Source organism: Lates calcarifer, linkage group LG17 (assembly GCF_001640805.2).
Source record: "Lates calcarifer isolate ASB-BC8 linkage group LG17, TLL_Latcal_v3, whole genome shotgun sequence".
Lineage (NCBI taxonomy): Eukaryota > Metazoa > Chordata > Actinopteri > Centropomidae > Lates > Lates calcarifer.
The window spans coordinates 26,830,539-26,857,568 of NC_066849.1; the positions used below are offsets into that span (position 1 = coordinate 26,830,539).

Genomic DNA, 27,030 nt, shown 5'->3' on the forward strand with positions numbered 1-27,030 from the left:
AGAAATAAACCTGTGAATATTTTGCTTTTTAAATGTGTAAAACGTCACTTTTCTGCGTTAAAATGTCTCATAACGAACAGACCTGTGTTATATATGTTGTTGAGTTGTGTACTTGTTTTATCCCAAACGTTTCCAGTCATTTTAACCAAGGTAACGGTCCGTTTCACCTGGTCTGTGGATGGAGTCATCTCCTCGTTGCGCATGCGTAAATGTTGTGGTCGCCAGTTTTAGTCACAGTGTAAGATGAACTCTTTAGATCCAGATGAAGGATTTAAATCATCAGGATAATTCAGCTGCTGGTAAAAACCTGACGGTGATGATGGTGGTGAAGACAACAACTCCCATGATCCCACGCTACTTCACGACGTCACTAAACTCCGTCTTTGTAAAGTTTTGATTGAGAGACACCTAGCGGCAGAAAATTAGAATGCGTGACGAGACGAATCATTTGCGCATATTTTTTTTCCAAAACGCGCGCGTTGTGTGTTTACACTGAAAGAAGAGGTGACGAATGGTTTCTGCAGCAGAGGAAGAGAAAATAAAAAGGTTCATCAAACAGTTAAATCATTAATATTATTATTATTATTATTGTGTAAAACATGATATTATATGAAGCCTTAAAGCAGAACATCACAGGCAGAGAAATCAGCAAATTCTGTCTTTGCAGAAATACTTTATTAAGTTTTTAAGACAGAAGAAACAAAAATAGACAATGAACCAGCTAGAAAATATGAATTTAAAGAGAAATCTGAAATAAATAGAGACGCTGTGGATAAACTGGGCTCATCTGTGCTGCAGGATCAGTTTGTTTTGCAGTCTTAATAAAACTCCACATCAGTTTTGGTTTGATTAATAATAAAAGCTCACCCAAAGAAAGCAGCTGGTAGTTGTTAAGATATCAGTGCAGTCAGAACTTTGTCTGGGTTTTAAGAAACAGCAGAAATTCAGTCAAACTAAGACAAGTAACCGAGCACAGAGCCATTCTGGTTCCAGGGATGACGTCCGACTCCTCTCAGGTTGAGGATCAGCCTCCGGCTCTGCCCGGTTCTTTCACACTGTCTTCTCTGTGCTCACGCTCGTCTGAGTGGCGGTGGCGTTGGTGTACGTGGGGACGCTGTACTTGGTGAGGACGGATTTAAACTGCTCCAGCGTGGCGTCGGTTCGAACCCCTGTAGGGTCGAAGTGAGTCCGACTCACCCTGAAGCCGGCCTCGGTCAGGTACTGAAGGAACTTGTTCAACCTGGATGGAAAAAATAATATGAATATCACAATATATTTGTCCTATTGTCGATAAATCCCTCATGCAGACCTGAACCAACAGTGTGTCAGGGGTCAGAGGTCACTCACTTGGGCATGTTCATGCCTCGGATGCTGTGGCGGTGGATGCTGTAGTAGAAAGCTGGGTGTTCCAGAGATGCATCAGACTTCAGCTTCTTCACTACATTCCCAGACTCCTCTCCGGTCTTCCTCTTCCCTGCGGGAAAACTGAACATTACATCTGAACAAAACTGAGCGGGATTTATGTTTCATCAACCTCCGTCTGAATACATCAGGTTGAATCTGGGGAGTTGTGTGTAAAAAGATGCACAAACATCCAGAATATTTTCACTTTCTGTGATGGTGCAGCCATAGAAAAGACAGATTAAACAGACTGTGAAACTGGAGATGTTTTGTTCTGGACAAAAAGGAGATTTAAAAGTAAAATGAAGGTATTTCCTGCATCTTGTGTTGAGGGTTGTGCCACACTGCCCTCTAGAGGACAGAGGTAAAGTCTCTGCTCTCAGCCTGTGATGGTACTTTGTGAGTTTGGAGGAAACTGATCTGCCCGGTTGATAAACGGAGATTTATAAAAACTGTGCGACTGACTCACCAGACTGATCAGGACCGGACTCCTCTCCGCTCTGTAAGGTCTTGATGACGACTCCACACTCCACTGCAGAGGAGAGAGGATGTTCTGTAAATGTGTTTCATCACACAGGAATCAGTCACATGTGTGAGGCTGCTGTTTCACCTTGGTTGGTGAGAGCCGACGGCCCGTGGACTAAAGACTTGAGGGTGGTGCACTCGGACTCGCAGATCAGAGTTTTGACGAGCGGCTGGATGTCGTCCATGCTGTGCTGCACCGCCGCCGACAGCATCCTCCTCAGGAAGCCCGTGTTAAACAGAGGACCGCACCTGGACATACACACACCTGTAACTCTACTGTACCTCTAACCTGCACCCCAGAACAAAGTCTTAAAGATCTATTTACCATAACGGTCCCAGCTGCACCGCTGTCTTTCCAGGCAGACTTCCATGACAGTTGCAGGGCAGCGTGTCTGGAAGAAACACGAGTTAAGACATGATTTCCTCTGCAGAGGAACACAACTCCTTTAATTATCTACAGCTTCACAGACACTGTCAGTAATGATTACGTTAGGATTAAAAGACAGTTAGGGAAACACCCTGATATGCTACGTCTGCTGTGAAGCGTGTACCAGCCTCCTGTGATGCCACACTCACCGTCCACCATGTTTCCTTGTTTGAGGAAGACTCTCTCCTCACACCACTGACAGTGGACAAGTTTTCGTAACTTCTTCGCTGACTCATCTGCCTGTGTGGGACCCCTGAGGACTCTCACCACCACCAGGACGAAATGCTCCAGCGCAACGGCCAGCAGCACCTCGATGCCTTTGTTACAGCGAGCCGCCGCTCTGCGACACACAGAGACATCAGGATTGAGTTCGGACAGTTTCCTCTGGTCTCTGTATCTCTGTAATCTGAAGTCCTACCTGGCCACGGTGGCGACCACCATGCGAGCAGCCAGCTCTTTGTAGTACTCGGTGCGTACGATGTGACAGCCGTAGTGACGCAGGGTGACGTTGGGAGACTTGGCGTACAGGGAGCCGGTGTCTGTGGACGTCACAGAGATGATGCCCAGGTTACGGACGTTTCTGAAGGCGGCGTCCAGGTAGTTCACCGCTGTCCCGAACGGATCCAAGTGACTGAAAGATTCAAGACATAAAGTGGCCGATGTTTAAGAGGCAGGTTTACAGAATTTAAAACCCCTCATGCATCCAGGCCAGTGTCAGAGAACAAATCCTCATCGAAGAGAGAAAATCTTCTCACTCACATGTAGTCAAAAGGCCGCAGGTGCATGATGACGTTGGCGTCCATCTTGGCGACCTCCACCGCGGCGATGGGCACTCCCTCGACCTCACTGCTTCCCCCGTCGCACCCCCGGGGAACCCGCGAGCCTCCGTCCACCCGGATGTGGTTCAGCTCGCAGTTCTCTTTGATCATTTTGACGCACACGTCGCTGATGTCAGTTATGGTCACTTTGACTGCGTTACGAAGGTGTTTCGCCCACTGGAGGCCCATGATCCCTGAGAGACAACAAGTGAATCTAGTGGGTTTGTTTTTGTTTTCTGCGAGCATTTTGGTAGAATTTGTTCTTTCAAATCATGTTTCACCTTCAGCATAAAACAGGTGTTTAAACAGATGTTTTGTTGTAACGGTGGATCATCGCTGTCTCACCTGTGGCTCCAAAAGCATCCAGACACTCGAGTGGACTTCTCTCCTCAGCCAGCACAGCCAGCGAACAAAACACCAGCTGCCTGAAACACACACACACTCTGCTTAAACCATTTTTCTTCACATTCATCTCAGTATCTAAGAACAGGTCTGGTGCGTGTGCTGACCTGTTGGTCTTCATCTTGCGGTTGAAGTAGGTGTCGCTCTTCTGCGGGGTGGTGTGGTTCGGGAGGAGCTGCACGTTTGTTCCAAGTTCTTTCATGATTTCGTAGGCCTGACCGGACGGAGCTGCTCACACACACACACATCATCACACTCTCGTTTATTTCACCACTAATCAATGGTTTGTTTCACTCAGCCTGGACGGTCACGGGTGATGTTATTTACCGGGCTCTTCAAACGGTACGTCCGAGCTGCCGGAGTAGCTGGCCTCCGTCTCGCCTTTGTTCACGTGGCGTTTCAGGTGGCTGATCATGTCCGTCTTACGGGCGATGGTGACAGAGCACACCACACAGTGGTAGTGAGCCACGTGTCGTCCTGACGCCTGGAACGGGTTCAGACAAAAAACAACACACGATGTTTGTCGTTTTCTTCCAGCAAACTGTAAAAATCTAATTAGTTATTTCTAAAAACCTTGAAAAAAGAAGAAAATAAGCAGAAAGAAAAGAATAAATAATGAATGAATGAACAGATTGCAGGAGGAATGACTCTGAGAGTCCATTTCTGCTGATAACAAGTTTCAGAAAAAGTCAAAATAAGTCATTTATAAAGACCATCTGTAGTGATCCTGCCTGAAGCTGCAGCTGTAACTTGATCTGAAGGTTGAGTTTAATCTCTCACCTGATCTCCGCTAAGGCTGGGCTTCAGGTTTCTGCAGGGCAGGTGGCAGATACACATCCTCTGACCTGTTAAACACCAAGAGTCAGAGAGACAGGATTTAATTCCTCACATTAAGCCTGATTTACTGAGACTCCGATATAAATAGAAACACATTTCTGTTTTTACTCATCTGAGAATCAGGTAAATGAAACGTGCTACTGTAAAATCAAAAGAGAAAAGCCCAAAGTTTGGTCTTCCTACCTTCAAACTCCACGTAGACTTTCCAGTGGAGGTTCTGCAGGTGTCGGCGGAGTTTATGGCTGTAACAGGCTTTAAACTTCTCCTCGGGACACAGAGGACACGACTTACGACCCGCTGATGAGAGAAGACACCAGATTACACAGTTCTTCATTTAGTGTAGAAAATTCTTATGTGAAAATTCCCATCTGACACTGGACTTACCTCCGTTCAGGTCAACCAGCACCTCGAGGCCCTCCAGTTTAGTTTGGATGGAGATGTGTCTCTCTGTAGAAAAGAAAAATGTGCATTAGTCTTTAAAGTTTGAACCAACTCTCCTGAAATCTTCTCACAGCTGTTGTTAAATTACCGGTGGTCGTGGTGGAGGGTTTGGCGTCGTTATCTGCAGCAGCTTCGTCCTTCGCTGCCTGTCCTGCAGCTTGGTCTCCGGCTGAAGGAGCATCTCCACCCTCAGCACCTTCAGAGACACAGAGGCAGGAACAAAAACTGATTTCAGCATATTGATATTTTCAGGAACTCAACAGCTACAAAACTATGAGCAGATGTCAGGAACTGTTGACCGCTGGGAGCTGGAGCTGATGTGTCTGCATGACTTTAATTATCATCCGACTGTGCAGTTACTTTCTGTTGACTGTATTTTATATTTGTAGATTTCCTCCATCCCTGGCTTTGCACAGGACGCTTCAACCTGCATTAAAGTTACAGCAAATTTAATGCAGCCGTTAAATTAACGTTTAGAATGAGAAACGAAATGAGACACAAAAACTTAACGCTTCATATTTCCCCCCCAAAAAAAATATTCTCTCAGTTTCTGAGCCGGAGCTGAAGCCAGTGAGCTGCTTTCTGTTTAGTGCTGAAACAGACAGCACCGTGTGTCGGTGAACGTTCAACCGGTAACAAACGGACCGTTTCAAGTGTCCGAACTGAGCGGTCCTGCAGCGCAGCTCCGTGATGAGACCGTGTCACCCGAAACTGTCGAACAACCCAAATATAACACCCGGATAAAACCTCTACGGACGGGCTTTAACGAATGCAGGCAGCTGGTAACTACAGCTGTTTAGCTCATATTAGCTCCAGCCCCTTTTGTCCTTGTTGTTGTTGACTATTTAGGTCCTACGGCGGAGCTCCGTGGTGAGGCCCTCGTTTAGTTTAGCAGTTCCAAACTCAATTTCTCCGTGAATTCACTGCACAGCGCTGATGGTGAGTAAAGTACAGTAAAAGCGGAGCTTTACTGTCCTGAAATCTGACTTCAGGTGTGAAACCAGCGCAGTTTACTCACGTTTGATATCGACGTCCTCCTGGTGTAGCTGAGCAGCGTCCGCCTCTTTGAGCTCCGCCATTGCTAACTACAGCTACATACGCAGGAAACGTTCTGTCGTGCGCAGTTTACGGAAACTGCGCAGGTTTTAAAACGTAGCTGCAGAATTCATGGCGCTCACGTAACTATTAAGAAGAGGAATCGGTACTGGAGGTAATAACTACACTACTGCTAATGCTAAAGTAAAAAAAACTACAAAAATAAAAATAAATAAATACGAATATTAAAAATACACAATATGTTATATATTTCTATGAAGTAAGAAGTGTTCGGTTAATCAAAATGTAATATATAATTTAATATATAAGCAAAATACATGTAGCCACACAACACAGTCATTTAATTGATCACACAGTTTCTACATTTACTAAATATAGAGATGTGTTTAATTAATGCGTTTATAAATCAACTTCAGAGGAGTTTGAAGTGGAGTAATGCAGAGTCATGCTTTCTGTTTCTTCCCAGTGGAGCAGGCAGTGATGAAGCGTTAGGTTTCTATTGCTGGGAAACGAGAGTCAAGGCGTTTTGTGACTGAGGGGAAGAGGAAATATCGCCTCGCTTTAGTCGCGCGAATCTGCTCTCATCCCTCAGTTTCTATGAGTTATTTCTTCTTATTTCTCCGGAGGTCCGTGAAGCAGACTTCTTCGCCTCAGTTCGCGCAGCTCTGCCGCGAACTCGCGTTTCCTGAAATGCTCCGCCTCTGAGAGTCTCTGGCTTCAGTGAGAACATTTAAAGAGTCTTACTCCACAGCATCACATCATTTACGGCAGAGCAGAGGCTGGAACAGCTGCTGATTCCAAACCATCAAACTCAAACCAGCGTTCAGAGCAAAAACTGGTCGAACTCTGAAGATGAGGTGAGTAAATAATTCAGTTTATTCAGTGTCTTATTCTGGAGCATGAGATGCCTGAATATTAACATCATGGATCCTGTGTCAGTGTTTTTCCTCCTGCATCACTGCACACCTTCTATTCTAATTATTCAACTTTTTTTGTCTTTATTTTTCGGACCAGTGCTGCACAGAGTGAAACGACCCTGGAGGCCAAACTGGAGGCCCTGCAGTGCCACTTCACCTGGGATCTGGACTCCTGCGGCAGGTCCAAACTTTTACGTGTCAGGGACAAGCTGGTGGACATCGGCACGGAGGAGGGAAACAGTTGGCTGGGTCACATTTACAACCTGCAGGGGTACCTCTGCCACCAGCTGGAAGACCACTCCCAGAGTTTCCTCAGCAGGGCTGCAGAGGCCCTCTGTAAGACCAGGAAAACAGATGAGGGTCCATGGCTGGTGGTGAACTATGGGAACCAGGCTTGGCTGCACTACCATCAGGGAGAACAAGCAGAGAGTCAGGCTTACCTGTCAAAGGTTGAGACCCTGATGAAAGAGTACCCATCTCCATCACAGGACGAGCTGCATCCTGAGATCTACGCGGAGAAAGCCTGGACTCTGATGAAGTTCAGCAGAGAAAAAAAGCAGCTGGCTGCAGACTACTTCCAGAGAGCCATCAGGATGCAGCCGGACATGGTGGAGTGGCAGAGCAGCCATGTGTTAGCTGTAGCGAGCACTTTTAAGCGCAGTGACACAGGGCTAGAGGCTGACATCCTGGAGAAGATGAGAAAAGCCAAGGAACAGGATCCAGAGAACCTGTACCTGGCTGTTTACTACCTTGAGCAACGCGCTAAGACAGGAGAAAGAATTGAAGATGAAGCGCGCGAGTTAGCTGAGAAGGTCCTGAGAAATCCTGTCAGCTGTTATAACGGTATGAAATCATTACTGAGGGTTTACAGATACTACATCTCCATTGATGAGGCTATTGATTTGGCAGAGAAAGCTCTGGAAAAACATCCAGATGCACGTTATCTGAAAAGATGTGCTGCACGTTGCTACAAATGGAAGATCGTTTTCTTCCGGGACGGTCGCCCAAAGCAAAGCGAGATAGACAGAGCAGTCAGTCTCCACAAGGAGGTGATTTCTCTTTATCCTGGGTCTTCATTTGTAAAGAGAATAGACCTTGCAAACATATACGCAAAATTAAATCATGGCCTGGCTAAAGCTGAGCAGATGTACCAGGAGCTGCTAGAGCTTGATCTGGAACCAGGAGACCGACAGACGCTTTACAACTGCTACGCAAAATATCTAAACTTTGATCGGCAGGAGCACCACAGGTCGATAAAATATCACATGAAGGTGGCTGCGATACCGGAACAATCCTTCTTCAGAGAGAACAGCATCAAAATCCTGGAGAGGATTAAAGACAGAGGCAGGAACCGCATGTGCAGAGAAATAGAGGAGTTTCTGGCCAAACTGGAAGAGCCACAGCAGTTCTAAATCCATCAAGGTCTATCATTACCGTGAAAAATGAATTTGATTACAGACACATCAGGACACATTTGTGGAAAAGATTTGTATAAATTATGGATTACCTCTTAGAATAATGAGTAAATAGAAGAGACAAACAGACGGTGAAGGCCCGCTGCTTCCAGTCTCAGGATTGGATGGGTAGAACCTTTGAACCAAGAACCTTCAATGGAAAACACAGAGTAACAAGTTTCAAAGGTCTGAAAGATTTTTATTTTTTTAAAAACATTTTTATTATGTTAGTTATTGTAATAACAGTGGCTTGGTGCTTTAAATAACCTCCACTGTGGATATATTAGTCATTAATCCCAACTGATTCAAACAGATTTTAATCACATGCAGCACTTACTCACATGTACCTGGATTTAAATAATCATGTTTTTTTTCTTTCCGTAGCTCTGTATTTTAAGTTTATAACCAAACATATCAGCTCTGTATAAAATCTGGAGTAACTATGTTGATGTAATGGATCAGTTTATGTAGAACCTGAATATTATCACCAGATGTAACTGACTGCACAGACAGTACGTTAACCTGTGTCTACACTTTACTAACTCTGTTAAATAAAGACTAAATAAACTAAGAACTCTTTTGGTTTTTGTTTTGCTGGAGAAGGAATTCACATCCTCTGCAGTTCTGCAGGTTCACAGGTTGTTGACTGACTTCAATCAAAATACATGGTCATCAGTTACACTTTATTTCACACATCTGAGACTTCACAATAATTTCCTGAGTTTATTGGAGATAAAGAACATGAAATAGTGAAATCTTTAAGGAAAACCAAGCTTAATTTAACCCAAGTAAGGACTAATTCTTTCTATATAATAACATTATTTTAAAGTTCCATGAGACGTGAGTTGTGAGGAATCAATCAAATGCCCAGAGACACAGGACTAACAAATCAGGATCTTTATTTCAATGACAGGTAACGTCAGGTAAGAGTGAAACTCATTCTTACATTCTTAACGTACAGAAAACGTTTACAAGAAACACATTTTCTATATTTACACATGTCCAACAGTTTTCAACAATGTCCATAAGATTAGACCTGAGGAGGTCAGTGGTCCAACATCTAAACTTCAAATTACTTGCCGTTTAAAAAGATGAAACATAAAAAACTAAACAAAATCATACAAGATTTAGAGGCAAGAGTTCAGAGTTTGGAGATTAAAAAAAGCAAAGGATATAAAAGTAAAGGGAGATCACTCGTTTCCTCTTCGACTTTTCTTGTGACTCTTTTTTGAACTTCTGTGAAGTGAAAGAAAAAAACAATTCATCATCTGATGCACAGCTCAGGTCTCAGACCAGAGACTGATTCAGCTTATCTGAGCAGATAGAAAGTTTGAGCCCTCACCTCTCTGGAGATTTGGAGTGGCTGCGATGTCTGTGGCTCCTGTGGTGACCTGGTTCAGAGCAACGAAAAAGGACTTAATACCAAACAACCATCATCACATATACAGTATACATATATAAGGATTGTTTCTCTCCTGCATGGTATTAGATTTTTTTCTCTGTGTCAGGTCTTCCTCTGACAGGTGTTTGTGTTTGTTTACCTGGGGATTTGGAGCGGTGGCGTCTGTCTCTGGACCGGCTGCGGTGTCTGCGGGGGCTCTTGCTGCGATGGCGGTCTCTCCTCGGCGACGGGCTGATCACACACAACAAAAGACACCGATGAGCACGAGCTACAAATATTTAAAGGTGACAGAGAATTTCAGCCAAAAGCAAACTCACCTTCGCCTCTTTGGAGACCTGCTCCTCCTGAAAAAACAGAAACCCAGAAAAGACTTGATTTAGAACAGAATCCTTGATTTATGATGATGAGGACGTTAATCCCACAGTAGATTAAAGGTAATTAAAAGACAAACCGTCTGGGTGAGCGGCTGCGTCTGTAACGAGGTGACGGAGAGCGGCGAGGTCTGTCGTTGTCACGGTAACTGCGTCTGTGGGGTTCAGGGGTCTGAAGTCTCTCTGGCTGCAGGGTGGAAAACCACAAGTGTTTTAAAACCTCAACCACCACAAACCATCAGCTTCAGAGGGGTTTGACACGGGGTTATTACCTTCTCCTCTTCCTCGTCTTCTTCTTCACTGCTCTCCACTTCATCCAGGTCTTCCTCCAAAGCACTGATACGTGGGTCCAGCATCTCAGCCTCCTCCAGGACTTGTCTCTTCTGTAACACACACACACACACACACACACATAAAAGCAAACATCAGTAGTGTAGGCGTGTGAAACAAGCTGAGCGTATAAACATGGTGGAAACGGACCTGGAGCCGGGGCAGAATGATGTCACACATCCTCTCTGCATGAAGGAGCTCGTCGATGAACTCGTCCACATGCATCAACTCAAACTCTGAAACAGAAAGAATGAAAAACATGGAGGGAGAGGCCAGAAACCGGAATGATTTTACAGAGTTCAGACCAGCTCTGTAAAGGCAGCACCTTCTAAAACTCACCTCCGTTTCTGTTCTGACTCTTGATCTTTCTGTAGTCGTTGTACAGAGGCTCCAGGTATTTGTAACAATCCACTGCAGTGCCAGTTAGTCTCATGTACATCGCTCCGAGCAAACGAACATATCTAATCAAACAGAGAGAGAGAGAGAGAGAGAGAGAGCATGAGGAGAAATAGAAACAGCAGCAACAGGTCAAAGGATCTGAAGAGCCGGACAGTGTGTTAGTGTGAGGGCACTAATGAGGCTGGTTGACAAAAATCAGATCAACATCAGTGTTCAGTTTCCTCCATAAACACACAGGAACTCACTTAAAATCCTCATTTTTAATGAACTCGACGATGATGTCTTTCTCTGGTTGAATCTGCAGCATCTTCAGCGTGAGGCAGAGGAAGGGAGTGGGCTTGATGTTCCCGCCGTAAACTCCTCCAACGTACTTCAGCTCCATGGCTTTGTCAACAACCAGCTCAGCTGTGGGTAACACACAACACACACATGCTTCAGTTAATAAAGTCTCACTATTGTCAACAATAAATCTGTTTGTGTAGAATTACGACTTCTCTTCTGAATAAAAACTGATCAGGAATAAAACAAACATATGTGGACAGGAGTGATCGCATGTTAAAGTTTTGTACAAGCGCTGTTAAAAAACAAAAAGGAAATCACATCTGTCTGCATCAAACTAAATCAGTGTTAGAACAACTAGCCGATGGACTGAAGTGACATTTTCAGTATCACGAAACACATTGTTTCAGTCGCTTATCAACCAACAAATATGGAAAATATAAGCTTTTATTTATTTTAGAGCTGCATTAATTAGTTTTCCCCAGTCACATTTCGCAGTAAGCAGAACAGCTTTCCGGATATAAACTGAGGACCTGACTTTGAGCTCTGGCAAATTATGATGTTGATGTTTGACTTGTTCTTTCTTAGGTTTGATCGGACAAAACTGAAGGTACTGATCACTAACATTTGGCCATGGTAAACCAAGAATGGTATGTATCGAATTCATTTCAACAGCTTTACTACTATTAGTTGCGCATTTCTTGTTAAAACCGCCAATAATTTCTTACTAAATTCATCTAAAGTAAAACATATTGTTTAGCAAACTTAGCTTTAGGATTATCCGACGATTTGAGATTTTTAAATAAAGAACAGAGACGTGAAATCCGCCCGGTTGTCAGACAGACGATAAAGTTAGCTTGCTGGCTAACATGCTAACATGCTACTGACCGGTCAGACCGAAGCACTCCTCCTTCCAGTATTTAGACTCGTAGATTCGAGTTCGGATGATTTTCTCCACCAGATACTGCGGGTTAGTCCCGTGTATACTGTTGGCATCTTTAACTGTTCTGTTTGCCATTAGGAAGAAAATGAATTAGCTTTCTAGCATAGACACAACAAGTAGAGGCGATCATCCGCCGGAAACAGATTTAATACTTCCGGGTCGGCTGCTTGAGAACGTCAGTACCGGACCTGGCGGCAGGGGCCGCTGTTGTTCCGCATAATGACGCAGCTCCGTTAGCGACTGCGTAATACAGTCTCCTGGTTGACTGCAGGTTGAAGAACCGTCAGGTGAGACGATTACAAGGAAAATATATATTTTTTTTACCTCATTGAACGCGTCGTCGTCCCTGTTGTTTGTAGTAACAGTGTCAGAAAGCGTTATAGTTTAAATCCCGTTCGCACCTTAAGCTGTAAGTGACTGTAGAAAATTAGGAGCAACTTATTCAACCGTTTATTTCCGTTTAAAGCGGCTGACAGTTACTGCGCAGATTTTAATGCAGAGTTCGAAAGTTGTCGAAGTTTAACGAAACGAACTGTAGAGGCGAACAGAGAAAACCAGGAGAAAAGTTAGTTTTCTATGACTCCAGCAACTACAGAGACAGGAACAAGAGAAGAAAATAACCGTCAGTGAACACACCCGAGTAAATAAGAGGACGAATAAAACAGGGAGAAACACTGAAAGTGAAAGTATGAAGTCAGTCCAGACGCCATTTTGACTCCACAGCAGAAATAAACAGGACGTGTGCAGGGTGAGTGATAATATCAGGTCTATAAATAATGATTGTTCACATTATTGATTCATCTGCTGAATGTTTGTGTTTAGACCGTCGTACTGTTTTATAGATAAACCCCCAGTATAAAGTCACAGAGTCTCAGAGTCACATCTTCACATGTTCCCTTTTTTATTTTCCTGGTTTCTTCGCTCTCACAGATAAATATGGAACATGTGATGTTTATGTGAAGTCTGAGCAGTTGTTGGGTTTAAACCACAGTCACAGTTTGTCTTTATGATGGATAGAAAATACTCATGGTTTTAATTCTACTAATGTCAAATAACTAAGATGGAGAAGTGACTGGGTTTATTAAACTGTGTGTGTGTCTCCAGTGTTACAGGTTTACCTCTCAGACCAGAGAAGATGAATGATTTGGAGGAAGAGGAGGACAGAGCAGAGTCTCCAGGATCCAGCTGTCTGTCTTTGAAGAGTGACTGGTCCAAAAATTTTAATCCTCCACTCTTCAGTAATGAACCTGGACCCTCAGACACAAACAGTCATCAGACACAGTTTCCACTGTAAGCTGACCTGAAGATGATTCAGTTTTCTAATGTAGTTTTATTGACCTGTATCACAACGCTATGGGTTTTTTTCTTCAAAGTCAGCCACTGATCTTTTCTTTGTTTGAGCGTTGACAGCCTTATTTCTACCACTTAAAATAACTTGTTTAATGATCTGAAATGTTTATTGTTGTGTGTTTGTGTTATTTAGTCAGTTCCTGCTGTGAATTGACCTGAAGAGGATTCAGTGTTGACATGTATTTAGAGATATGTGGTCACATTCACATTGGCTGTTTATTTAGTAAAGGAATGATCAGGGGTTTTATGCAGGAAACGCTAAAGAGAAGCAGCACTGCTGAAAATTGCAGTCACCTACAGAGCTCTGGGTTGTCTTCCACTGATGTAACATCTCATAATGAATGTGTTGATGTCTTCACAGAGAGAAGAAGAGGAGTGGTGTCTCTGTGGAGGAGCAGCTGTCCTGCTGTGATCTGTGTCAGGACGTCCTGAAGGATCCAGTCTCTACCACCTGTGGACACTGGTTCTGCAGACAGTGCATCACCTCATACTGGGACCAGTCTGGTCCCTCAGGAGACTCCTCCTGTCCCCAGTGTGGACAAAGATCCAGACCTGTACTGCAGACAGCCAGTCAGACCAGCACTGTATGGGGCTGCTGTGGCTCAGGAGTCGCCCACCAATCAAAAGGTCGGTGGTTCGATTCCCGGCTCCTCCAGTCCGCATGCTGAAGTATCCTTGATACTTCGTTCCTAAGATACCAAACCCCAAATTTCCTTCCAATGTTTGTCATCGGTGTGTGAATGTGTGTGTCTGTGTTAGAAAGCACTATTGTATGGAAGTGCTGTATGAATGTGTGTGTGACTGGGGTGAATGTGATCTGTAGTGTGAAGCTCTTTGAGTGGTCAAAAAGACTAGGAAAGCGCTATATAAGTACAGTCCATTACTACACAAAGTAAGACTGAACATGTGTCTGCTGATGTCATCATTTGTGAAAACAGGACTTGTTGTTTTCTACAGAGTCATTTGTTCTATCACACAGCTCTGACATTTAAGATGATTCTAAAGAGCACAACATGAAAAAGCTTTTCTCTGCTTGTTTTTCTGGAGCTGATGAAAAGAATCAGATTGTCTTTCTTTAGTCTGACAGTGTTTGTTGTCTTTCAGCAGATAGTGGTCTGCAGGAGGTTTTAGATGAACATAAGATCAGTCTGAGGAGGAGATGTGAACGTGTGACTGAAGGAACTGATGGAACAGGAAGTAGAACCCTCCTCAACAGGATCTACACTGAGCTCTACATCACAGAGGGACAGAGTGAAGAGGTTAATACCCAACATGAGGTGAGGCAGCTGGAGACAGCTTCCAAGGAGAAGACCCTCTATGACACTCCAATCAGGTGCCAGGACATCTTTAAAGCCTTACCTGACCAAAAGAGACAGAAACAGACAGGCAGACAGAGAAAGAGACGCATGGCAGACAAACAGACACAGACAGAGAGACTCAGAGTGATTCTGACCAACGGCGTCGCTGGTGTTGGAAAAACCTTCTCAGTGCAGAAGTTCACTCTGGACTGGGCAGAGGGCTTGGAAAACCAAGATGTCAGTCTGCTGGTTCTGCTTTCGTTCAGGGAGCTGAACCTGATCAGAGATGAGCAGTACAGTCTTCTCACACTGCTCCATGTTTTCCATCCAACATTACAGAAGGTCACAGCAGAGAAGCTGGCTGTCTGTAAAGTTCTGTTCATCTTTGACGGCCTGGATGAAAGCAGACTTTCACTGGATTTCAACAACAGGAAGGTTGTGTCTGACGTCACACAGAAGTCATCAGTCAACGTGCTGCTGACAAACCTCATCCAGGGGAATCTGCTTCCCTCGGCTCTGGTCTGGATAACTTCCAGACCTGCAGCGGCCAATCAGATCCCTCCTTCATGTGTTGACAGGGTAACAGAAGTACGAGGCTTCACTGACCCACAGAAGGAGGAGTACTTCAGGAGGAGATCCAGTGATGAAGAGCTGTCCAACAGAACCATCTCACACATCAAGACCTCCAGGAGCCTCCACATCATGTGTCAAATCCCAGTCTTCTGCTGGATCACTGCTACAGTTCTGGAGCACATGTTGACTACAGAGCAGAGAGGAGAGCTGCCCAAGACCCTGACTGACCTGTACTCACACTTCCTGCTGGTTCAGACAAAGAGGAAGAAGAACAAGTACCATGAGGGACATGAGACGAGTCCACAGGAGCTGACGGAGGCTGACAGGGAAGTTCTTCTGAAGCTGGGGAGGCTGGCGTTTGAACATCTGGAGAAAGGAAACATCATGTTCTACCAAGAAGACCTGGAGCAGTGTGGTCTTGATGTGACAGAGGCCTTGGTGTACTCAGGAGTTTGTACAGAGATCTTCAAAAGAGAGAGTGTGATCTTCCAGAAAACAGTCTACTGCTTTGTTCATCTGAGCGTTCAGGAGTTTCTGGCTGCAGTCTACATGTTCCACTGTTTCACCAACAGGAACACACAGGTACTGAAGAAGTTCCTGGGAAAAGACAGGAACAATACAAACTATAAACTGTCTCTGGAAGATGAGAAATATGTTGACAGGGTCGTATGGTCCTCAGAAGATGATGACGGCCAATATTCTGATGGTGGCAGTGACAAGTCTCTGGGTGACTTCCTGGGAAAAGACTGGAACAACACAAACGATAAACTGTCTCTGGAAGATGAGAAATATGTTGACAGGGTCGTATGGTCCTCAGAAGATGATGATGGCCAATATTCTGATGGTGGCAGTGACAAGTCTCTGGGAAAAAAGTCTCTGAGAAAAAACTGGATCAACTCAAACCATAACCTGTCTCTGGATGACTTCCTGAGGAGAGTCATGGAGAAATCCCTTGAAAGTGAAAATGGCCACCTGGACCTGTTTGTTCGCTTCCTTCATGGCCTCTCTCTGGAGTCCAACCAGAGACTCTTAGGAGGCCTGCTGGGTCAGACAGAGAACAGTCCAGAAATCATCCAGAGAGCCATCAACAACCTGAAGAAGATGAACGTGTCCAACACCTCTCCTGACAGAAGCATCAACATCTTCCACTGTCTGATGGAGATGAACGACCACTCAGTCCATCAGGAGATCCAAGAGTTCCTGAAGTCAGAGAACAGATCAGAGAAGGAACTCTCTGTGATCCAGTGCTCAGCTCTGGCCTACATGCTGCAGATGTCAGAGGAGGTTCTGGATGAGTTGGACCTGATGAAGTACAAGACATCAGAGGAGGGACGACGGAGACTGATCCCAGCTGTGAGGAACTGCAGAAAGGCTCGGTGAGTCCAGACATGATCATTACAATTATCAGTCAGTAGATTAGTAGTTTAGTTGTTCAGATCTACACAGTATTAAATTATAGTCTAATGTCTAACAGGATAAGATGATGAAGTGATGACATTTTCTATCCAAAAGCTCAAACAGCAGTCACTGTGGTAACAACAAACACTTATGGGCTAATGGTTAATGCTAAAACATGATGGAACAAGTAGAGAAAAGTCATCAAATGAGTGAAGTGACTCAGTAATGTCATTTACCAACTCTGACAATTCTGACTCTGGGATCAAATCACATGATGGAAACATAAAGGTGACGTCATTTTCCCTCCCTTCATCTGCAAAACAAAGATTCCCATTAACCCTTTAAAGGCTAGGCTCCTGCATCATTTTAAGAGACTCAGATGTCCCGGCACTGGCAGACTGATGCTCATGTCAGCCACAGGGACCTGTGCTAGGAGGGATGCATGTGAGGCTAACGCACAATCTCATTCTCACCCGATGAGTCAGCTGTTTAGCCTCCCTGTTGCCCCTTTGTTCTTGCTATAGAGCTAGAGAGAATGGAGACAACAGCTATTGTTCTGTAACATTGTTTGTTTCACATAAAGGAGTGGTTATATGCCCTCTAGCTGTAAAATTAACCGACGGGAGCGCATGCGCTCCCACCCTCCAATGCACCAGTCCCACCACCGCATCCCCTGATCTACATGTAACATCGAAAAAATTCCAAAGGTTCCCGAAAGCAGAGATAGAGTAGAAAGTGCAACTTCTCTACTTTTAGGAACTGTTGGAATTTTTTTGATAGCACATATAGTTAAAGAGATATGGTAATTTGACACGCATGGACAATGGGAGCGTGGGCACTCCCGTCGATTTCTGAGGCTTAAAAGCCTGCAGGTCTGAGAGAGAGTGATGAGAGTTATTGTTTCATGTCAAACACAATAAGATGAGATGAGCTGAACCACAGATGTGAAGAGCAGATGTTGATCATGTTGTGTTGTCATATACACTGAGTGTGTTTTCATTTCAAACTGTCTGATTTTATCCTGATTTTATATTTTCTCTAATCACAGACTTGTTAACTGTCGACTCTCAGAGATTCACTGTGAAGTCGTGGCCTCAGCTCTGAAGTCCAACCCCTCCCATCTGACAGAACTGGACCTGAGTGGAAACTGGGACCTGCAGGATTCAGGAGTGAAGATACTGTCCTCAGGACTGGGGAGTCCAAACTGTAGACTGGAGACTCTGAGGTCAGTTCACTGACTGGAGCTGTTTTTTGTCTATATTCAGTTCAAATCTTTAAAGTTTGAGTTTTTCATTGGTTGGTACATTTTAGTGATTTCTGTGTGAGGATTTAAAAATGAGCTGGTGAAGAGAAAAGACTCTCTGTTGTAATTAGTAGAAAAAGAAGAAGCTGAGACCAGTCACAGTGTTTGTGATTTAGAGCAGTAGAGAAGGTACAAGTTTGTTGAAATAAGAAAGTTGATGAAAATCAGATCTGCTCATTTGAACGTGACAAAAGCTGCATCTATCTTCATCAAACAAATACTGCACCAAGCTAAAGTCACAGAGGTGATGATGATGAATGACACCATCAAATCTGAGTTTCTGAGCTTCACCTGGAGACATCACCAGGTGCTGAGGTGTCCAGCAGCAGGAAGCTCTCAGAGGTAAAGTCAGTGGATAAAAAAAGGAAACAAGATGGGATTTGACTTGTTTGAGAGGGTGAAGAACTCAGGAAGTGCATGATGCAGGACAGCTGAAGGCAGGGAGGGACTGACACATGAGAGTAGACTCAGGAAAACAGTCCATAGTTCCTCAGGAGATCACTCCCACTGATCTCAGAGCAGATGTTGTGTTGTGGACAGAAACACAGCAGGTTGTTGTTAGCGTAGCACTCTGTTAGCATGCTAATTAGCCTCTTAATGATGTTAACAGGCTAGTTGTGTAAATGTGAGTGGATGCTTTGTTCCTTGCTAAGATGAGGCAGCTGAGGGTGATCACTGGGCTGTTGCTTGGTGGGTTGAGCAGGATCCTGCTGATGGTAGCAACATGCTGAGCAGCCTGACGTGGAGTTAGCTGCTTGTAGCTGGTTAGCATACTGGTGGCTGCTGATACTGGACTGAATTGACGCTGTGGTGGAGGGTTGTGTTGAGAGTGTGGCTGGATCTGGGACACTGACACACTGTTGAGCCTTCTGGGTGTCATTGGTCCGACTCAGTGAAACAGCAGTTATTGAGAGGGTGCTCACCTGATGACCCTGTAGACTGACTGCACTCTCACACTCACACATACACTCACTGTAACACCATGTTACTGCAGAGGTCAGAGGTTAAAGGCCATGATTTATTCAAACCAACAGTGAGCTCTTTGAAACTTTTCCATGCTGCTTTGCAGACTTGGACCTAATGACACAAACCTGCTCAGCTACAAAACACAGGAAGAAGAAGGTGGTGTAAAAAACCAAAGAACAAACAGACTTTTAGTCCAACGTGTCTGATCTGATATTGATCCTCTAGTTAGAGACTGACTGAGGTCAGCAGCATGTTATGAATCTGTGTTGACATGAACAGGTGTATGAATGTTGTGCTGACATTTGGATGATGTCTGTAGAAGGCTGACATTATGATGATCCACAATAACAGAAGGACAAAGTCACTCTACTCATTTTAGAGAAAAGACCATTGATTAGGACAGATCTGATTATCAATGATTTGATCTTCATCTTTTATTCTTTATTCAGGTTGCTTGACTGCAGGTTGTCAGAGATCAGCTGTTCTTCTCTGGTCTCAGCCCTGAAGTCCAACCCCTCCCATCTGAGAGATCTGGACCTGACTAACAATGACCTGCAGGATTCAGGAGTGAAGAAGTTGTGTGGCTTTCTGCAGAGTCCAGACTGTAGACTGGAGACTCTGAGGTCAGTTCACTGTCTGTTACTGTTGGAGATCTTATATCTTTAATCCACAACTGAACCTCATTTATCTTCGCACAGAACTTGAATCCATTCATTTAGAATGAATGACATGTTAAATAGTGGTTGTTCCATATTGTCAGTTGTTCTGATCTCACACTGAGAATTATTCCTTCAGGTTCAGTTCATTAGTGTGAATGCTTCAAGCATTCACTTTTGATTCTGCATTTATCTGTTTTTCCTTTCTGCTTCCACCCCTGTTTGGGTTGTAACTACTCCTGCATACTTTCTGCTACAGAAACCATTCAAATATCAAAAGGTTGAAACTATTAACCTTTTTACATTTGTGCTTATTCAACTTTCTTCAACGCCTCCTGCTTTTTAAAATGTTCATCTTTGTCTGCAATTTTGCTCTTCAAACAAATGCTTCAGCTATTGGTTTTAACTTTCAGCTTCTACATCTACCCTTTCTCTCTGCTAATTTCAGCCATTTTAAACTTCAGCAATTACTTTTGCCTTTCAATTTTTTGCATTTCAACAATGATTTTAGCCTTTCAACTTTTTCCTCTACATTCTACATACTTTCTTTTAGCCAAATTTATCTTTAAGCAGTGTTTAAGACTTCATACCTCTTTCTCTCCATTTTAACTGAGTCAAACCCTCAGCAGCTGATTTTACCTTTCAATTGTTTCTACCTCGTTTACATTTTAACTTCCAACTTTCAGCAATTACTTTTGACTTTCAAATTTTAAGTTTTTCTTCTGCATTTCAACAAATTTCAGCCTTTCAACTTTTTCTTCTGCATTTCAACCACAATTTCAGCCATTTTAAGCATTGCTTTAGCGATTCATTCAGCTCTCAGCATTCACATGCATTTTCCACTGGAAATGCATTTTCTAATTTCAGTCAGTTGTCATGAATAATGTCTGTTCACTTCAATCAAACCTTCACAACTCACACACTGGTATTTCTCCCAGTCAGAGGACTAATGTTTTCTAAATACACTGTAGAAAATGTCCAGTGGTCGTTGGTCAAAGACAATTTTTATCACAACAACAGACAGAAGATCCTCACAGCTAATATTTGGACAATATTAGATTTTTCAGTTGATTTCAGTGACCTGTCAGGATGAATGTCTGTTTGATCAAATTGTGTGTGTGTGTTTTGATCTTTAACACAAGTGTGAAAATTGTTGTATTTTTTCATCCAGTTGAATTTACTTGTTAAATGTGTGAAGGAGGAAAAGTTTAAAGGAGCTCACTGTTGGTTTGACATGTTTCACTCCATTAACTGACAATCTGGTTTTGTAAAGTTCCTCAGGTGATTTGAAAGATATTATTATTATTATTATACAAAGATCATTGATCAGGACAGATCTGATTATCAATGATTTGATCGACATCTTTTATTCTTTATTCAGGTTGATGAACTGCAGGTTGTCAGAGATCAGCTGTTCTTCTCTGGTCTCAGCTCTGAAGTCCAACCCCTCCCATCTGAGAGACCTGGACCTGAGTCTCAACTACCTGCAGGATTCAGGAGTGAAGGAGCTGTGTGGTTTTCTGCAGAGTCCAGACTGTAGACTGGAGACTCTGAGGTCAGACTCCATATTTTATTTCTGTGCTGAGATGAATCTGATGTGAAAGTTGTGTTGACTCTAACCTGCAGACATCAGGCTCATATTATACTGATCCACACTGAGGATCTTAATGGTAAAGTCAGTTTTCTTCTTCTGTGGTTTAGTCCAGTGACTGTTTCTCTTCAAATTTCACCTCATGAGTTTTTAAATAACAACAAAAACACATTGAATCTGTCAGACAATAACAAATCTATAATCAGTAGCTGATGGTTCAACACTTTTCTAAGGCTCTGTAATGTTTGTACTGACTGAAATATTCAGAATAACAAGTTCTGTTTCTGTTTGTTTCAACACTGTAAAGAAGTTTTAGCAGGTTAAATATCTGAACTCAGTTCAGCAGGTTTTTTTGTCTGTCGTTCCATAAACCAGTTAATTTGATATATATTTCTATAAATGTGTTGACATTTCTCCAAAGTTCAGTCTGACATGTTTGTTCTCTTTGAAAACTTGAGGATCTTTAGTTGAATCTCAGATAAATGTGTCTGCACAGCCTGAGTTTGTATAGATGGAGCCTGTGGTGGAGCTGCAGAGTTTAAGAGCTGAAGTCACTACGTCTTTATTGAAGCAGCAGCATGTTGTCATTAATATTAATGAGAGCTGTTTTTCCCTTTGTGTCTCTGACTGTTTTTAACCTGCATCCTGTTGGTTCAGGTGTTTGGAGTTTCCAGTTTCTAAACTTGTTCATTCTAAACCTTCTTCAGCTCTGAACAGATGATGAAACACTGAATGGTTTCAAGCAGGAACTTTGTCTCCTAAACTCACATCTTTTATTCTTTATTCAGGTTGAGGGGCTGCAGGTTGTCAGAGATCAGCTGTTCTTCTCTGGTCTCAGCTCTGAAGTCCAACCCCTCCCATCTGAGAGATCTGGACCTGACTAACAACAACAAGCTGCAGGATTCAGGAGTGAAGGAGCTGTGTGGTTTTCTGCAGAGTCCAGACTGTAGACTAAAGACTCTGAGGTCAGTTCACTGTCTGTTACTGTTGGAGATCTTCTATCTTTAATCCACAACTGAAGCTCATTTATCTTCACAGAAGTTGAATCCATTCATTTAGAATGAATGACATGTTAAATAGTGGTTGTTCCATATTGTCAGTTGTTCTGATCTCACACTGAGAATTATTCCTTCAGGTTCAGTTCATTAGTGTGAATGCTTCAAGCATTCACTTTTGATTCTGCATTTATCTGTTTTTCCTTTCTGCTTCCACCCCTGTTTGGGTTGTAACTACTCCTGCATACTTTCTGCTACAGAAACCATTCAAATATCAAAAGGTTGAAACTATTAACCTTTTTACATTTGTGCTTATTCAACTTTCTTCAACGCCTCCTGCTTTTTAAAATGTTCATCTTTGTCTGCAATTTTGCTCTTCAAACAAATGCTTCAGCTATTGGTTTTAACTTTCAGCTTCTACATCTACCCTTTCTCTCTGCTAATTTCAGCCATTTTAAACTTCAGCAATTACTTTTGCCTTTCAATTTTTTGCATTTCAACAATGATTTTAGCCTTTCAACTTTTTCCTCTACATTCTACATACTTTCTTTTAGCCAAATTTATCTTTAAGCAGTGTTTAAGACTTCATACCTCTTTCTCTCCATTTTAACTGAGTCAAACCCTCAGCAGCTGATTTTACCTTTCAATTGTTTCTACCTCGTTTACATTTTAACTTCCAGCTTTCAGCAATTACTTTTGACTTTCAAATTTTAAGTTTTTCTTCTGCATTTCAACAAATTTCAGCCTTTCAACTTTTTCTTCTGCATTTCAACCACAATTTCAGCCATTTTAAGCATTGCTTTAGCGATTCATTCAGCTCTCAGCATTCACATGCATTTTCCACTGGAAATGCATTTTCTAATTTTAGTCAGTTGTCATGAATAATGTCTGTTCACTTCAATCAAACCTTCACAACTCACACACTGGTATTTCTCCCAGTCAGAGGACTAATGTTTTCTAAATACACTGTAGAAAATGTCCAGTGGTCGTTGGTCAAAGACAATTTTTATCACAACAACAGACAGAAGATCCTCACAGCTGATATTTGGACAATATTCGATTTTTCAGTTGATTTCAGTGACCTGTCAGGATGAATGTCTGTTTGATAAAATTGTGTGTGTGTGTGTTTTGATCTTTAACACAAGTGTGAAAATTGTTGTATTTTTTCATCCAGTTGAATTTACTTGTTAAATGTGTGAAGGAGGAAAAGTTTAAAGGAGCTCACTGTTGGTTTGACATGTTTCACTCCATTAACTGACAATCTGGTTTTGTAAAGTTCCTCAGGTGATTTGAAAGATATTATTATTATTATTATACAAAGATCATTGATTAGGACAGATCTGATTATCAATGATTTGATCTACATCTTTTATTCTTTATTCAGGTTGGAGAACTGCAGTTTGTCAGAAATCAGCTGTTCTTCTCTGGCCTCAGCTCTGAAGTCCAACCCCTCCCATCTGAGACATCTGGACCTGAGTAACATCTACCTGCAGGATTCAGGAGTGAAGGAGCTGTGTGGTTTTCTGCAGAGTCCAGACTGTAGACTGGAGACTGTGAGGTCAGACTCCATATTTTATTTCTGTGCTGAGATGAATCTGATGTGAAAGTTGTGTTGACTCTAACCTGCAGACATCAGGCTCATATTCTACTGATCCACACTGAGGATCTTAATGGTAAAGTCAGTTTTCTTCTTCTGTGGTTTAGTCCAGTGACTGTTTCTCTTCAAATTTCACCTCATGAGTTTTTAAATAACAACAAAAACACATTGAATCTGTCTGACAATAACAAATCTATAATCAGTAGCTGATGGTTCCAACACTTTTCTAAGGCTCTGTAATGTTTGTACTGACTGAAATATTTCTGTTTGTTTCAACACTGTAAAGAAGTTTTATCAGGTTAAATATCTGAACTCAGTTCAGCAGGTTTTTTTGTCTCTGTCGTTCCATAAACCAGTTAATTTGATATATATTTCTATAAATGTGTTGACATTTCTCCAAAGTTCAGTCTGACATGTTTGTTCTCTTTGAAAACTTGAGGATCTTTAGTTGAATCTCAGATAAATGTGTCTGCACAGCCTGAGTTTGTATAGATGGAGCCTGTGGTGGAGCTGCAGAGTTTAAGAGCTGAAGTCACTACGTCTTTATTGAAGCAGCAGCATGTTGTCATTAATATTAATGAGAGCTGTTTTTCCCTTTGTGTCTCTGACTGTTTTTAACCTGCATCCTGTTGGTTCAGGTGTTTGGAGTTTCCAGTTTCTAAACTTGTTAATTCTAAACCTTCTTCAGCTCTGAACAGATGATGAAACACTGAATGGTTTCAAGCAGGAACTTTGTCTCCTAAACTCACATCTTTTATTCTTTATTCAGGTTGAGGTTCTGCAGGTTGTCAGAGATCAGCTGTTCTTCTCTGGCCTCAGCTCTGAAGTCCAACCCCTCCCATCTGAGAGAACTGGACCTGAGCTACAACTATCTGCAGGATTCAGGAGTGAAGGAGCTGTGTGGTTTTCTGCAGAGTCCAGACTGTAGACTGGAGACTCTGAGGTCAGTAGTTGGAGTCAGTCCATGCTGCTTCCATCAGTATTGTCCTAAACACAGTTAGTATCAGAGCAAAGATCCAGTGTTTCCTGTAAAGCTGGGACCTTCTCAGTGGCTGCTTTCCTCAGTGAAGCTGTGAGAGGAGAATGGTGACAGGCTTCAGGATTGGACAGAAAGACAGAGAACTGTCAGCCAATAGATATTAGATATCAGTCATCAGGAATATATCAGGGAGTCTGCCTGGTGAATTTGTGGCACCACCTCAGACTTCACAGGTGGGAAACAGGGCAGGAGGGTCTTAAATGACATGAGAGTGAAGCAAACAGAAAACATGGAGACTGACAGAAACAAAACAAGATGGACTGTGCAAAACATGCTGTTCCTGGTGGTTACCATGGTGATGATTACAACTACAGTGGTGCACTGCTTGAAAGTGAGACTGTAAAGCTCATTAATCCACTGTTCAAGTTGTTCAGTTGCAGAGACTGACCTGGGATTATCACTGTTAGGTTTAATAAAAGTGACTCAAACAAAACCTTTTTATTTTCTACTTTGTAACTGTTGTGGTTATGTTTGCTCTTACAGGCTCGATGACAGGGCGATTAAACCCTCTAGAGACAAAACATGTGAGTACTGACACACAAGTGCTAATTTCATCACCAAAACATTTATAAATTATGTTTTGGGTTGAGCTCTGGAAAACATCTGTGCTCCTTTCTTAAAGAATTATAGACTATTTGCTTCAAGGGAGTCTGGGTCCGTTAAGTCTGAACAGGTCCTGAATCTGATTCTGACCATATCAATGTGTCAGCTGACAGCAGGATGAACCACATGATCGCCTGGGTCAGGAGGAAGATTAAGAGACTGTTTCTGAGCAGAGCTGCATTATCAGAACATTTCAATATCCTGCAGCACTGCAGTTCCTCAGGCAAGATGATGCCACCAATGATTAAACTCTGATCATTTTTAACTCTTGACAGGTGAAGATCTACAGTTAAGGTCAAAATTATTAGCCCCCCTTATGAAATCAAATAAAACCCTTATCCTTCCAATGAAATGGGCCATAACCTTAAGTGTTTATAGTTTGTGTGTGTCCGCAAGAACAAAGACAACATCTGCATAAGTTCAAATGAACATTTTTATTGGTTTGCTGAACTCAAACAAGAAAAAAGCAAAAAATGCAATGGTCAAAATTATTAGCCCTCTGACAACTAATAGTCAATAGTGTAGCCTTTCTGATCCAAAACTGACAACAACCTCTTCTGGTAGTTTCTAACTAAGTTGGCACATGTCTCCTGAGGGATTTTAGCCCATTCTTCCTTGGCAAATTGTTCAAGATCATGCAAATTGCTTGGTCTCCGAGCATGGACCCGAACCTTGAGCTCCCTCCACAGATTCTCGATAGGATTGAGATCAGGGCTCTGAGAGGGCCACTCCAGAACCTTGATTTTGGTGTCTTTCAAAAAGTTTTTGACTAACTTTGATGTATGCTTCGGGTCATTGTCTTGTTGGAAGACCCAGTGACGACACAACCCTAGACTGGCTGCAGATGTCTTGATGTTAGCCTTCAAAATACCCACATAATCCTCTTTTTTCATGGTCCCATGCACCCGAACAAGGTTTCCTGTCCCTGAAGCAGCAAAACAGCCCCACAGCATGTTGCCACCACCGTGCTTCACTGTGGGGACAGTATTTTTAGGGTTGAAGGCCTCGCCCTTCCTTCGCCAAACAAAAGCAGCATCCATATACCCAAACAGCTCAAGTTTGGTTTCATCAGACCAAAGGACAGACTTCCAAAACTCACCCTTATGTTTCAGATTGTCTCTGGCAAAATTCAGTCGGGCTTTAATATGCCGCTGTGAGAGCAATGGGGTTTTTCTTGGACAATGACCACGAAGTCCACCACGATGAAGAACCCTTACAACAGTCTTGCGTGAAATATCAAGTCCAGAGGAAGCCAGTTCAGCAACAATCATCTTTGCAGAGGTCTGGGGATTCTTGTTGACATCTCTGATTATTTTTCGCTGCAAAGTTCTGGAAATCTTCTACCAAATCTACCAAATTTCTACCACGGCCAGGTTTATTTTTAACAGACTTTGTTTCTTTGTGCTTTGCAATGATGCAACGCTTGAAACGCTTGGAAATGGCGGTATATCCTTCCCCCTGAAGATGAAGATCCACTATCTTCTGTCTGAGGTCCAGACTGATTTCTTTGCTTTTTGGCATGATGATATTGCTTCTTACGAAGATTATAGAGCAACCCTGGAGTATCACTTTCACTCAAGTGGTCAAGTGATACTAACTCTGCTTCTTGAAGTCACTTAAATAAGGTTCAGTGCTAATTGATTGCTCAGGTGTGTTTTC

At 42.8% G+C, this 27,030-nt stretch overlaps 4 protein-coding genes across 53 annotated transcripts in view; 2 read left to right on the forward strand and 2 right to left on the reverse strand.

Moving 5' to 3' along the window:
• Window positions 1–653: 653 nt before the first annotated feature.
• On the reverse strand, window positions 654–6,035 carry trmt1l (tRNA methyltransferase 1-like). The gene is made up of 16 exons (XM_018676532.2): window positions 5,870–6,035; window positions 4,940–5,047; window positions 4,795–4,857; window positions 4,594–4,707; window positions 4,354–4,418; window positions 3,901–4,057; window positions 3,681–3,801; window positions 3,517–3,596; window positions 3,113–3,365; window positions 2,772–2,984; window positions 2,503–2,693; window positions 2,252–2,318; window positions 2,012–2,175; window positions 1,871–1,933; window positions 1,348–1,474; window positions 654–1,240 (listed from the first exon to the last, which is right to left on the reverse strand). Exons 1-16 carry the CDS (start codon window positions 5,928–5,930, stop codon window positions 1,051–1,053), a joined length of 2,037 nt encoding a protein of 678 aa, XP_018532048.1. The 5' UTR covers window positions 5,931–6,035; the 3' UTR covers window positions 654–1,050.
• Window positions 5,978–8,852, forward strand: LOC108883428 (interferon-induced protein with tetratricopeptide repeats 1). Its single transcript, XM_018676544.2, has 3 exons — window positions 5,978–6,061; window positions 6,534–6,764; window positions 6,922–8,852. The coding sequence occupies exons 2-3, from the start codon at window positions 6,760–6,762 to the stop codon at window positions 8,234–8,236; spliced, it is 1,320 nt and encodes a 439-aa protein (XP_018532060.1). The 5' UTR covers window positions 5,978–6,061; window positions 6,534–6,759; the 3' UTR covers window positions 8,237–8,852.
• Window positions 8,853–9,160: 308 nt separating this feature from the next.
• prpf38a (pre-mRNA processing factor 38A) lies at window positions 9,161–12,159 on the reverse strand. Its single transcript, XM_018676558.2, has 10 exons — window positions 11,948–12,159; window positions 11,026–11,185; window positions 10,721–10,842; window positions 10,532–10,617; window positions 10,324–10,434; window positions 10,132–10,238; window positions 9,998–10,024; window positions 9,820–9,911; window positions 9,621–9,669; window positions 9,161–9,514 (listed from the first exon to the last, which is right to left on the reverse strand). Exons 1-10 carry the CDS (start codon window positions 12,075–12,077, stop codon window positions 9,469–9,471), a joined length of 930 nt encoding a protein of 309 aa, XP_018532074.1. The 5' UTR covers window positions 12,078–12,159; the 3' UTR covers window positions 9,161–9,468.
• A 47-nt stretch (window positions 12,160–12,206) lies between these two features.
• The window catches only part of LOC108883390 (uncharacterized), a 42,676-nt gene continuing 27,852 nt past the window's right edge, over window positions 12,207–27,030 (forward strand). For 14 of the 50 annotated variants that reach the window (XM_051077402.1, XM_051077411.1, XM_051077409.1 and 11 more), the window contains exons 1-10: window positions 12,270–12,750; window positions 13,107–13,292; window positions 13,714–13,979; window positions 14,460–16,599; window positions 17,670–17,846; window positions 19,340–19,513; window positions 20,928–21,101; window positions 21,926–22,102; window positions 23,517–23,690; window positions 24,499–24,672. In XM_051077402.1, the coding sequence (XP_050933359.1) occupies window positions 13,138–13,292; window positions 13,714–13,979; window positions 14,460–16,599; window positions 17,670–17,846; window positions 19,340–19,513; window positions 20,928–21,101; window positions 21,926–22,102; window positions 23,517–23,690; window positions 24,499–24,672 (3,611 nt within the window). In that variant the 5' untranslated portion in view covers window positions 12,270–12,750; window positions 13,107–13,137. Of the gene's footprint in view, window positions 12,751–13,106; window positions 13,293–13,713; window positions 13,980–14,459; window positions 16,600–17,669; window positions 17,847–19,339; window positions 19,514–20,927; window positions 21,102–21,925; window positions 22,103–23,516; window positions 23,691–24,498; window positions 24,673–27,030 lie in introns of all 50 variants that reach the window. The other 36 variants (XM_051077431.1, XM_051077440.1, XM_051077444.1 and 33 more) reach the window with 24 other exon arrangements.

What these genes read in the sequence shown, in the direction of transcription:
- prpf38a (XM_018676558.2), bottom strand. Translation starts at nt 12,077, where the DNA reads ATGGCAAACAGAACAGTTAAAGATGCCAACAGTATACACGGGACTAAC. An exon ending in ATTAAAAATGAGGATTTTAA is followed by an intron (nt 10,843 to 11,025) that starts GTGAGTTCCTGT and finishes CTGTTTGATTAG; the next exon opens with ATATGTTCGTTTGCTCGGAG. An exon ending in CACTCCAAATCTCCAGAGAG is followed by an intron (nt 9,515 to 9,620) that starts GTGAGGGCTCAA and finishes TTCACTTCACAG; the next exon opens with AAGTTCAAAAAAGAGTCACA.
- trmt1l (XM_018676532.2), bottom strand. Translation starts at nt 5,930, where the DNA reads ATGGCGGAGCTCAAAGAGGCGGACGCTGCTCAGCTACACCAGGAGGAC. An exon ending in GGAGGACGTCGATATCAAAC is followed by an intron (nt 5,048 to 5,869) that starts GTGAGTAAACTG and finishes GTGTCTCTGAAG; the next exon opens with GTGCTGAGGGTGGAGATGCT. An exon ending in CTGCGGCCTTTTGACTACAT is followed by an intron (nt 2,985 to 3,112) that starts GTGAGTGAGAAG and finishes TGAATCTTTCAG; the next exon opens with TCACTTGGATCCGTTCGGGA.